The sequence below is a fragment of the Simochromis diagramma genome, unplaced genomic scaffold (genome assembly GCF_900408965.1).
Source record: "Simochromis diagramma unplaced genomic scaffold, fSimDia1.1 OVJJ01000361.1, whole genome shotgun sequence".
Taxonomy (NCBI): Eukaryota; Metazoa; Chordata; class Actinopteri; order Cichliformes; family Cichlidae; genus Simochromis; species Simochromis diagramma.
In genome coordinates this window covers 17,251,024-17,263,336 of record NW_024386860.1, presented here as the reverse complement: position 1 = coordinate 17,263,336, position 12,313 = coordinate 17,251,024, and the positions used below count along the sequence as shown (strand labels likewise).

The window sequence follows — 12,313 nt, the reverse complement described above, 5'->3', positions numbered from 1 at the left end:
ATTCATTTGTGCTACAGAGCTCTTGTTATGTCTTGTGCCTTTTTTAGTTACACAGTTTAGTTTCTTTTGAGCCAAGCTAATAGAAAGATGCACAAGCACATTGCTGTCTGGGCCCTTTGTTGCCGCCACAGACATCCGACAGTCTGGCAGTTGCCCTTGAGAGACGGGTGTTATGGTCAGCAACACCTGCAGCTCTGCTTCAACTATTACTTCTAACTACCCTTTTTTTTCTGAAAGATATGCAGGCCACCATTTCTGTCTCAACACAAGTTCAAGAAACAGATTATATGAAGAATATATATCATATCTGCACCCACCCCCCGCCGCTCCTCCTTTGATGCAGTGTCTCACTAAATCGATCTGTTGTCATTGATGGCTGAGCTCTTCTGTATGCTGTTCCGCTCTACATCATATAGCGCTAAATGTACTGTACATTACTACGTGAAGATATAACAATCATTATTTGTCTGCAGCGGCGCTGAACTGAACTGTACCGGTTGCCTGGTTTAAAAGCTGTTTGCATTTCTTGCCCATTTCTCTTCATCTCCGGTCTGTGAGCTGCAGGAGTGGTGTTAATCTCAGCAACCATTGGCAAAAAAAAGAATAATAACTAGTAATATTCCCTGAAATGCAGAATTATGTTGTTAAAAATGAGGCTTTTTAGTTGCAATAATGTCAAGTTTCTGCTTTTTGAATGTGTCTCAGGGCCAGGTGGTGTTTGACGCCCAGGGATCCAGGATGGCAATGACTCTTATCGAGCAACTGCAAGGTAAAGCGCTTCTACGCTGTCCTCCCACGTTCAATTATAGTTGCAGAATCTGGACTGAATAATAAATGTCACTCATTGAAGAAAATCATTGCTCAATTTATTCAATGATGCATTGATTGCTGCTTTCAGCGCAGTCCGGAGAAAAGGCTCAGTTTAAGGGGCCCTTTAACTGCACATGTGAACGAGCTGGGTGCAGTGCGGTGTTGACTCGAAGCTTCACTCTAATTGGGCACCAGCCTTCGTTTTAAGCTGTTTCTGGAAATGGCATCCTATTTGTCACCAGTGACTTAATGAGTTTCCCTGCATGGGATAAGGTTGAGGATTATTTTCTACCTCTGTTCTCTTTGGCGTCCTAACGGATGAGAATTTATAATCCTGCCCCTTTCCCCTCGCATTCGGTCTCATATTTCCTGTTGTGGTGTCGGGGTAATTTGACATCCACAATGAGACGACCTGACTCGAATCCCTGAATCACTGTGGGACCTCATCAGTATTCCTGGTCAAGACTGCCACATAAGCGCCTTTTTTTCCCTCTCTTTCTTTTCTCCTTCCTCTCCCCTTGGTGCTTCTTTGTTTGTCCACCTTTTCATCCGTCGGTTCTTTTGCGTATTCATTATGTGCCTTTTCTTTCTGTATTCACATATTGCACTGCCTAAACGGCAGCGGTATAAATATCAATGTTTATCAGCTCTCTCGAGGAGCAAATTAATTAAAGAAGCAATGCTAATTAAACTTCATACCTTTCTTGCTTTCTTGTCTCTGCTTCTCAAACATGTAGGAGGCAGTTATAAGAAGATTGGTTACTATGACAGCTCTCAAGGGAACCTCTCCTGGTTTGGCAATGATGTTTGGATAGGTAAGATGGATTTTACGGCACCGATCGCTCAGCTTCCTGTGTCTGTATTTGTGTCCTGTGTCATGCCGTGAGTCAGCCGGGTTACATGTTTGTGCTTTGACTTCAGACCTCCGCTACGTGGCTTAATTTAGCCTCCTTTACTGTCTAAATGATGTATAATCACGGTGGATTTTTTTGTAACCACTTGTTTAGATGAAGCTAGTTATTTGGATTCTGACGCTCGCCCTCAAATTAGCCGGCTGCGCACTCACTGTCCAACATGTGTTAAAAGTGTTGGCGCAGCACATGCACTGTAATCAAACAGGCCGGCGTCCTACTGTGAGTTAGCCTGTTTTTCTTAACCTATATTTGTTTCCATGCTGGCAAACTGGCACCATTAAAAGTAAACCAAAGTGGCTTTTCACAGTTACTGCTATTGATGTATGATATTTGTCACTGAATTAAATTCAGTTTTAATCCAAGTTTTGGAGTAACAGGGGCATCTGTTCTCTGATTTTAAACCCTTCAGTCGAAGCGCTTTTAAATATACAAGTTATAAAACACCCCAAATTAAACCAGTGATGACTCCACAGCAAACCATGGTAAGCTGATCTGCTGAGACCTGCAAGTTGACATTTCTTATTCTCGCCTAATCAAAACTGTAAATGAGAGAATAAATAAACCGCCATCAGTCAGAGATGGGACTACAACAACAGTGACGCACCCATTTTAATAATGTTAGTTGCAGGTGGCCTTGACAGCGTGTGCACTGCGCTCAGAAACCTCCAAAAAACTGTCAGCAGGTTGTAATTGCCTGATCCGGTAACAGAGACCTTCAGGGTGGAAAGGGTTAAGCAAACTCATGGACGAGTTTTCTCAATGCACAGCAGAAATGATGTGTAAATGTCAATGACTATAAAAATAAGTGTAGCCTGGAAGTTTTCAAAGTTTGTTTTAAAGTTGATATAAACGCATCAATGTGTCCCAGATAGCGGACACATTCTGGCCCTTTTGGCACTTATGGATCAGAAAAAGCACCAACAAGTACTGTGTGGACTGAACGCGGCCCAGAAGTAATGAAGTGGCCTCGGCATGTGTTGCAGGAGATGTTATTATATTATGTGGGCCAGTTTTCAGAACACACCTCATATCTGTCTAATAAGTTAAGGCTCTGTTTGGCATGAGGCAACCAAATGTGGCCCATTTAAAAAAAAACCACACACACACAACCAAATTGTGCAATAAATTTTCTTGTATATAGAAACCTTTACAGTAATGCATGCACTGTGCACTCAAACATATGCAGTTGTAGAATAATAACATGTACACATTCTGCTTTAAAGAGCAATGCTAATCCAGTAAACCACAACAATACAACCTCTGACAGTAAGAGGGAATAAACTTGATTTTCTTGTTCCAGTGCAATGTTCTCCTAGGAAAACTTCAGGCACTCGTGGGGTTTTTCATTTAGAAATATAATAAATCTAAAGATTTTTGCAGACCCTGCGGTGGCATTATCCTCCCCGCAGTGTGACAGTGTGCCACGCCACACCACACCACAAAAACAGCTTGAAAAGGCTCAAAGATCACATCACAGATCCCAAGGTGTTGACCTAGCTTCCAAACTCCCCAAATCCGATTAAGCATCCCAAAACAACCTTGCTACCCATAAACCCCAAAGGCACTGCCGCCATTTTCCTGGTATCAGAAACCACAGGAGTCCCGTGTGACTGCCCCTTTGGGTCAGTTTTTTTTTTTTTTTTTATAACATAAGGAGGACCTACACAAGATTAGCACATGCATTGGAGCTTTTGTGTGTGAGCAGAGTAGCAGTGGAGGTCTACACAATATTAACAAGAAAATCCTGTGGAAGTTGCACAGCAGTCTCTCCACTTAATAATTTTTGTGATTAATATTTTTCTGATGAAGAATTAAAGGGTGCCACCTTAGTGCTGAATTGGACCGAGTTACTGAAAACTAAAACTGTGAAATGCACTTTTCCAGTTTGATGTACATATAGTTCAGTTTGACAGTTTAATTTATGGGATGCTGTAGCGACGGTCCTCCGGGCCTTATTTCAACATTTTGTCCTTGCTGACACTCAGAGCTCCAAGCTCGTGTAATCCCTGGAGGTGGAAGAGTTTTAGCCGATAAAAGAGGGAGGATGGATTTTTTTAAAGTTAATTGCTGCAGTCCGGTGCGAGGGGTTTCACAGTGCTGCAATGGCCTCCATACGCTGTGCATCGCAGCTCAGTTGTTCATCTCTTTGCCTGATCTTAGCTTAGCTTGCCTTGCTAACCAACCAAGTTTTTTTTTTTTTTTTTTTTACGTCTTTCTTCTGCATAAAGAAGCTCGAACTCAAGCCAAAAAGCCCGAACCTGTGCTTTAACTCCTGCTGCCCATACTTGAGTTTACTGTGAAAACCTATTAGCGATGATTTGCCTCAGACACCAAGACGAGTACTCTGGATGTTTACTGGCCCGTCTCTCCCTGAGGAGGTGACATACTTGTGCCTGGACAGAGTGTGCCACTAATCAATCCTGCACGCCAAGGCAGCCCACAGAGGGACGCCTTTTTTTAGGCTTTTAAGGAAATGATCTGTTGCCAGGGCTTAACTGAACCCAGAAGAGGTAAAGTTTCCAGGTCAGTATCAGCATCCAGGGACAGGTGACCTGTTTGCTTGTAGGCGACATGTTTTTCCATCAGGCCGGCTTCCAGCTCTTTAGTTTGGCTTGTTGCAACGTGACAGGCTTGATGTCAGTCTAGTTAGAAGCCGCTGATGTGAAACTGACATGTTGTCCAGAGTGTCAGAGGTGAGTTTTGTTTGCTTTTTTAAATGAGCTTCTTCTTTTCTGTTTACCAAATAAAGACACATCCAGCTGACATCTACTTGTTGAGAGGAAATGAGTAATTTCCTGCTTTCTGGAGCTGACTCAGTTCGGGGAAGTTTTCTTCTTGACAGCTGGGGTGGAGGGGATGGGGGAAGGGCGTGCTTGATGTACTGACAGGGTGGAGTAAACAGCGCGGTTTTTAACTTAACCCCTGCGCTTGTTTTCCTTTGTGTTTACCACGCCCCTCCTCGCGTCGCTTTCTCACTCTCTGCACGGTCGCCCTAACAACCACTTTTTAGCTCAGCTCTTGTTCTGATCGCTGTGGCAACTGTTACAGAGCTGGGTCTCCATGGCAACTTCCCGTCCTGATTCCCTGATCAAGGACGGAGGAGGGCTTAGATGCTGCAAACACGCTGACTGAATGGACAGTTGACACATATACGCCGTGCACCTACTCAGAGCCGTAATTACTACGGCTGTACATTCATTCAGACACGTACATGGCTTTCCACATTCTGGAATTTTAAATATTCCATATTTAAAGTTGACCTTTTATGGTCATTTTCAGGCCTATGGCTTTACTTAGAATCTACTGCAGCACTAATTCATCACAGTCCTTACTCATCTCATACTGGAGATGAATAAGGATCATGCACTGAAATTTGAAAGAAGCTTCTGCGAGGTGACCGTATTAGGGATATATGCTCTCAGTGACATCATACAGAGCCAAGCGTAGAAAAAGTGTGTGAAACGGAGCATCAATCTGAAGTGTTAGCTTTTCACCTCAGAGATTATGTGGGAAATTACAACAGTTCCACTTCAAAAAAATATTATAATTATAGCTATAGGAGCTGCAGTAAGCTCAGTTCTTTCTTACACCACTGCCAGATCTTTTTTGTTTTCAAGCTTGTGGTCTTCAGTTTTTAGCAAGGTCATTCTAGAGTCTCCCAACCCCACAGTCATCATGGGAGGAGTATTTTAATTATAAAGTGTGTTGGATATTTACTGTCTATAACAGAAATATGTGAAGGTGTGTTGAGGTGTCGAGGGAAAAGCAGCTGGGTGAATGTAGAGTTGCTAAAGCATTCTGAGCCTTGCAAACCAAAAATAAAAATTTAAAACAAAGGAAGTGCAAAGATGATGTAACTACTGTAATATTCTCTCTTTGTGAAACTTTAACAAGCCGGCAGCGAAGCTGGCAGCGTATGGCACGTGTCATACTTCCATATATCACAAAAACACAGCTGCACTTCACACATAGTGAGTGTAACATGTACAGCATTGGTGATGTATGTTTGGTTTCAAATGACAAAATTGGACAGAAACTGTGCGCTTTATCAGATTGTGCCTTTTAGGAAACACGGACAGAGAGAAAATATTTCTGAATTTTTCACATCCATGTTCTCTTGACTCGTATAAATTGGTGATGCTTCTATTTAAAGAAGCAACGATGGCAGATTCATTCATTTGCAGATTATTTACTGACTTGAATGATTCGTTATTCAACAAGTATACTGTTTCATGTTGCACTGCAAATCTGTGCATTCAAGATGTAAAGAACATTTTTGGCATTTTTACTTGATTATGAGAACAGATGATGTTTTTCCTTTCAAACTACTAAACGGTTTATCTGTTAAGGACTAAATGTTGCACTGTTTCAACAGACTTTAGGCTCTTCAGTGCTTTTGTGCAGAATTTTTGTCGCCACCATCAAATCTGTTGCTAGGAGTTGCTTAAAGGTCATCATCCGATATTGGGTACATATGAACAGAAGCATCAGTGATCCCGTTTATTTTAAATTTCCCTTTAATGTGTCTGTTGTGGCTTTGTGAGTCACACTGTTTTGGAGGGGATTTCTTATTTAACAGTGTTGCATTTTGTTTGTGTTGAAGATACAAATTTCTATTCATTTCTAGTTTTTACTTTACCACATGAATAGACTGTTGGTCCTGCTGGATTTGATCCATGTGGAGAGTAATTTTGCCAGTGGAGATCTTAATCAGAAGTCTACACATAAATTTAGCTGAACTTGTGTAATCACATGAAGATTAATTGAGGAATATGGATGGACTGCAGGTATCCTGAATGAAGATCCCTAATGTCCCAGTTTCTCCTCATCCTTTCATCTCACTCAAGCACACAGTTTGATTGATGTACAAATCAGTCAGGACCACTATAGTCAAAATAAGATGTTTGTTTCCATCTGCTGTAAATTATGTTTGACTAAATGTCTGCGAGAGCAGCAGCAAGACATCAGCGCAGAGCAGAGGAGGCATCAGTAACATCAGATGTGACGGTGATTAAGAGGAGCTTGTAGACTCACAGCAGCTGTAGACCTTATGTGAAATTAGCCTGTTGGATGTGTAGACGGGTATCAGCTGTGTAATCAGCTTATGTGGGCTGGTATTGAGATCAGATCTCTGCGGGCCGACTGATCAATTGTGTTAAAGAGAGAGCTGAACCTGAACGTTAAACTTTTGATTTTGTGATCGATTTACACTCCTACCCTCACCCACGGCCACGAGCTGTGTGTAGTGACCAATGAAAAAAAGAAGCAGGTACAAGCTGAGGAAATGAGCTTCCTATAGAAGCTTGTTTAGAGTGAGAAGCTCAGTCGTTTAATGAAGACACTCCTCCATTAAAAGGAGCCAGATTCGTTGGCTTAAGCATCCTGCTGCGGTTCCTCCTTGGCACTTTGTAGTGTAGAGGTGACTCGGGCATGTCTAAGTGAGGTGAAAGATTATGTGTCCGGGCTGGCTTGGGGCCACCTTATTATCTCCATGGCCGACTGAGTAGATTGATTTCTAACTACTTAAAAAAATAAAACCCTTTATTTCCTCTGGTTTTCCTGCCATACCTCTTTAATTTAACTTGGCACACTGTCTTATATTGTCATTCTTCAGTCAGATGTCACCAGACACGAGCTGGCTATGTGACTGCAGTGACAAGCATCTAAACACAGCATGATTGGCTCTCTGACACTCTGCGACCCCCAAGGGGACGACACTCTGACACTTCCCTCTGACATCTGACACATCAGCTTCATGCAGCGCTGACACTCCCGCCCTGTTTCCTCTCTGACATGAACACACACACCGTCTCCCTCTGTTTTTCCCTCTCTGCGTGTGCCTAAATGCACCCTGGCACTCGTACGCAGCCTCTTCACTATGTTCTCTCATACTTACTCTGTCGATCTGCATGCATGTGAATAATTAGACTTAAATTCGCATAAGCATCCTCACACACACGCGCACACACATCTGCAGGCAGTCTCGGATTTAGGCAGACAGATAGTCAGAGGCTGTTGAGTGTAAAACGAGGCTCCCTGTCCATCTGCCCCTCTTTGAACTCTCCTCACAGAGGAATTCTTCTGGTTTAAAGCTACACAAGCATGAATAATTTGGTCGTTGGTCCACTCGATAAAACCCTAAAGCTTCAACTCTTAATTAACAAAGTTGTCTTCTTGCTCAGTACATTACTTTACAGTATGGTAATTACTGAAACACACATTCAAGCACAAATCGGTGGTTCGTGGCTGTGTGTTTCACAGCATGCTGTTCAACCGTGTCAGAAATTAAAAGCGTTACTAGTTGTTCCAAAGGGCAGAAATCACTGTCATAAGGAGGAGAGAGACTTTGATTAAATTAGGATACCAAGGCACGTTTTCAAACAGTCAGTGTGTTTCAGTTGGCTGCACATGGCAGATATCGCTGGATCCAGAAAGAAAAGAGAAGCCTGCTTTCTTGTGTTGAAGTTGGTGTGAATGAATGTCGCGCTGCAGGTTTTAGGAGGCTGATGAAAGGCTCAGAAAACAGTCATTTAATCTTAAATGTGCAGTCAGTCATTTTTTGTGGTTATTTAATAGAGTAAAAACAGATATTCTACTCATAAATATACATAGATTAGTGTATAATTGTCTTCCAGCAAACTGATGCGTTCTCATAAACTCATAATGAATCCATTAAAAGTAAATAGGAGCGCATAAATAGGGACATTTAAATCATCCCTGCGCCTTCAGACTCAACATATGAAGTATTACACCCGTGTTTTAGCCTCTTCATGTCACATCATCCTGTTCCTCCTCACCCCAAACCTCAAAAGTAAAGTCAGGTTTCTAACATGGAAAAACACGCTTATTTATTCCCAATATTCTTGCGACCCTCCAACTCTGGACAGCTGACAAAATCCAGCTGAACAACACCAACATCTGGTTATAAGCTAACACTATGCAGTGGCTCTGTAGCCCCTTTTGCACATTTATGATTTTTATATCTTGAAGGTAAAATTCTAACAAAACAGATTCTATCTTTGATTTATTTCATTGCTTAATGTGTTTGAGATGGACGTGTGGTCACATATGCATATATAAATTAGAAGGCAGATCATTGATAACAGCGGCACCGGTCGGTAAGTATTCTTTTTGGTCTGAAGGCAGTTTGTGAAATAATCAGTCTTGTTTATTTTTCTTCCTCATCATGATTTGTCAAAGATTATTTCATGTATCTGAGCACAACCTTTGTCTATCTGCTCTTTCATCTTCTGATTTGTGTCCATATATGTAAAATCAATATGTTCTGGATTGGATTTAGATTAGAGGGGCTGGAGGGATGTTCATGTTCCTTCATGTTGTCATAGGTTACTGATTGCTTGGCCATTAACACCAGTGCGGGAAAAGATGCTGGTTTGGATTTAAATACAGTTGTTGTCTTTCAAAGCTTTGCTGACACACACCCACACTTTCTCTAGACAAAATACATGCTTCAAATATACTTCCTATTGAAACCCATTACTGGAAAAACTGTGTTAACTGGCATGACAGAATGTGACACTGTGTGACCATTAACCCCAAAAAATAGATACTAAAGAGAGAAGCATCCCTGTCTACTGGTATCATATAAATAAAACTGAATAGAGCTGTAGGTGGAAAAAAGTAGAGCAAGAGCCGACGTGTCCTTCCTCCAGGGATAAAAATAAATAAATAAAAATGACACACTTTTCCAGCAGTTCGACATTTTCAACATCTAGAGTGATTACTTCTTAGAAGCTCGGTTATCCCCTCTTTATTTTTAGGATAATGCTGATTTTTATATCAGCTTTTCTTTTTAAAACACCATTAACTTTTACATTTTGGAGATGAGCTAAATCACAAAATGAAAAATCTGGTGAGTACAGACGAGAATGAGACGCTATCAGGTAGCACTGTCTGCTCCACTGGCAGTAAAAGCTCAGACTGAGCACAAACTCAGATGTAGTACTCTATTTTCTAAACTGTCTCCTTGAAAGATCCATTATCACCACTACCCTAAGAACATATAACCTGTAACCACACCTATTCACACTCTTACAGGGAGGGGGAGCGTAATAGCCGACCTCTTGAGGTATCAATCTCCTGACTGGGGACAGCGCTGCTGGGCTTTCTGTCACTTTTTTAAATAATGGCTGGATTTCTTTCTGAATTTGAACCTGGACAAGTTTTTTTTTTTTCTGCCACAAGTTTCACTTTAGACTTTATTTACATGATGGACGTCGACATAATGATGCCAGCCCATTGGTTGGTGGACTTTACTCTGTAGCACTTGATGAACTTTTTGAGTCCAGACGGTGTGATATTTAGATGAGAGGGTGGAGTGCTAGCTATCAGCTAACACCAGTGAGCTTGGTTAGCTTCTATGTATGTAACGCTCAGACATGCACAGCTAATTAGAGAGAAACTACAAGAAATGAACCAACCACAACTGAAACACAAACTTCCTAGATGGTCTGCATCTCACTGTATTTTATATTGTTTGTCGAATGATTTGATGCAGAGTTGGACCAAAGCTGGTTTACTAACTCGCTTTGCTGTGTATCGTGGCTCACTTCTCCTTCAGTAACTACTTCACTGCACCCACGTTCCCCCTTTTTGTGGATGACTAAGTAAGGTGACCGCGGCTAGCAGCGTTTTTCTTGCTGTTGCGGCAACTTCTCTGACATACTTTCCACTTCAATCCCGCTAAGTCACACTGAGTCACTCACACAGGTGCAGTGAAGCTGTGGTTACTGGGTCGAGCGAAGCACTGGTGAAGATCGTCAAGGAATTATTTTGAATTTAATTGGCATTCTGTTGTCGTCTCTGGCTCCCGCTCTTCTCTTCGGCTCTGTTTCCTGAGCAAATGCTAGCTCCTCTGTGGCCTCCGCTGTTACTCACTGGTGTTTGTTGCTGGTCTAATGAAGTCAGTGCTGTTTGGTGCTCTTATCATCATGATATTTGATTTAAACGGTGTGCTGCATGTTAGAAAGTTAACCGTGGTTTCTGACTGAGACTATGAATGATTTTGGCCATGAACAATGAAAATGTGATAAGATAACCTTTTCACAACAAGGTCCGGTGCACTGACCCTCAAAAAACTGGGCTGACTCATTTAAAAACTGGAATCTATCCACACACCCCAGAACTGTTTATCTGTATGTGATTTTCAATACTGCAAAGTTGGGCATTTTAACATGCATGTCTATGGGGAGTGACTTGTATTTTGTGCCATTGCCAAATGGCCATTAGAGGAACTGCAGTTTTTGGCACTTCCACATTAGATTCACTTCTTTAGCCCTAGAGGTTGTTGCATGAATTCACACAGGTCTCCTTTCACCAGCAGCACATATGATTACATGGCATGTCAAGTCATGACTACCTGAACAATGAAAGAAGTTTTCTATCAGCACCAAGTGACATGCTTGAGACTGAGAGTCTTTTTTCAAGAAAACTCAGCATGTTTTGGGGGTTTTCAGGGTTTTTCAGTGATGGACAGATATTGAGATTGTGGCCTCCATGATTTTCTTCCAGGTGAAATGATCTGTTTTCATGGTCTGATCTAGAAAAATGAATTTACTCTGCACACCTGAATAAATGACAGGTGGACAAAAATGTTTTCAAAGTATACATTATAACCACACAATCTCACTACCTCACACTGACACTGTAATTTAATAAAATCATGCACATTCATACCTCGGGGGGAATTTAAAAGCATCACGCCACCAACTGCATGACGTCGGACTGTGGGAGGAAGTCAGGCAGCGAGAACGCGCTAACTCCACACAGAAAGGCCTCGGCCAGACGATGGATTTAAACCAGGAACCTTCTCGCTTCAGAAGTGCTAAACATCGTGCTGCCATGCAGCTCTTGGTGTGGAGGTTATAATTTATAATGTATGCTTTAAAAAAAGAAAAGTATTATTAAAAGCTTTAAGCTGTCTTATCGTGGTATTCTTTTACCTGTTGTCACTATTCCAACTGATGATGATGTTTCTGACCACAATCATCAGTCTCTGCAACATCTGTGCACCTGTCAGGTTTTCAGAATGCTGACGTGGTACATCGTATTTGGACAAAGTTTCACCAGTGGCACTTTAAACTGCTTCATCCTAATTTAAGTATAGCTTTCTGACCTTATTTAAATGCCCATCAGACACTCAGGATTCATGTTATTCATGTTTAAACATTTCGCCTGCTTCTAGACTCCTTTAAATAAGAGAAGGAGAGAGAGAGAGAACAAAGGAGCAGTTTGTGAGAGCGAGTGAGCATGAAGGCAGAGATGATACTTCAGTTTAGATACTGCTGCATTATTGAATGTAATTTTGTGTTTAAGAACAAATCTTTTAACACTGAATGTTGAATCACGGTTCTTCTCCTGCTCTCTTTCACCCTTTTCTGTAACTACTGAATCTATCTAATAAAGATAAAAAGGCGATAGAAATTGTCTTTAAAAATGCATCGAATCAGCCTGAGAAGCTTCAGTGACTCAGTCATTATGAAAAGTTATCAGGAGTTATGGTTTCTACTTAACAACACTAAATGGTACTTTAATTATTAGATTCTTAATGCTGCTCGAGCAGTTTGTGC

General features: G+C 41.5%; 1 protein-coding gene across 1 annotated transcript in view; it reads left to right on the top strand.

The window, feature by feature from the left end:
• LOC120732944 (gamma-aminobutyric acid type B receptor subunit 1-like) overlaps positions 1-12,313 on the top strand; it is a 78,877-nt gene that overhangs the window by 36,544 nt on the left and 30,020 nt on the right. Inside the window, exons 8-9 of the mRNA XM_040030870.1 lie at positions 706-769; positions 1,548-1,625. Coding sequence (XP_039886804.1) covers positions 706-769; positions 1,548-1,625 — 142 coding nt within the window. The remainder of the gene's footprint in view (positions 1-705; positions 770-1,547; positions 1,626-12,313) is intronic.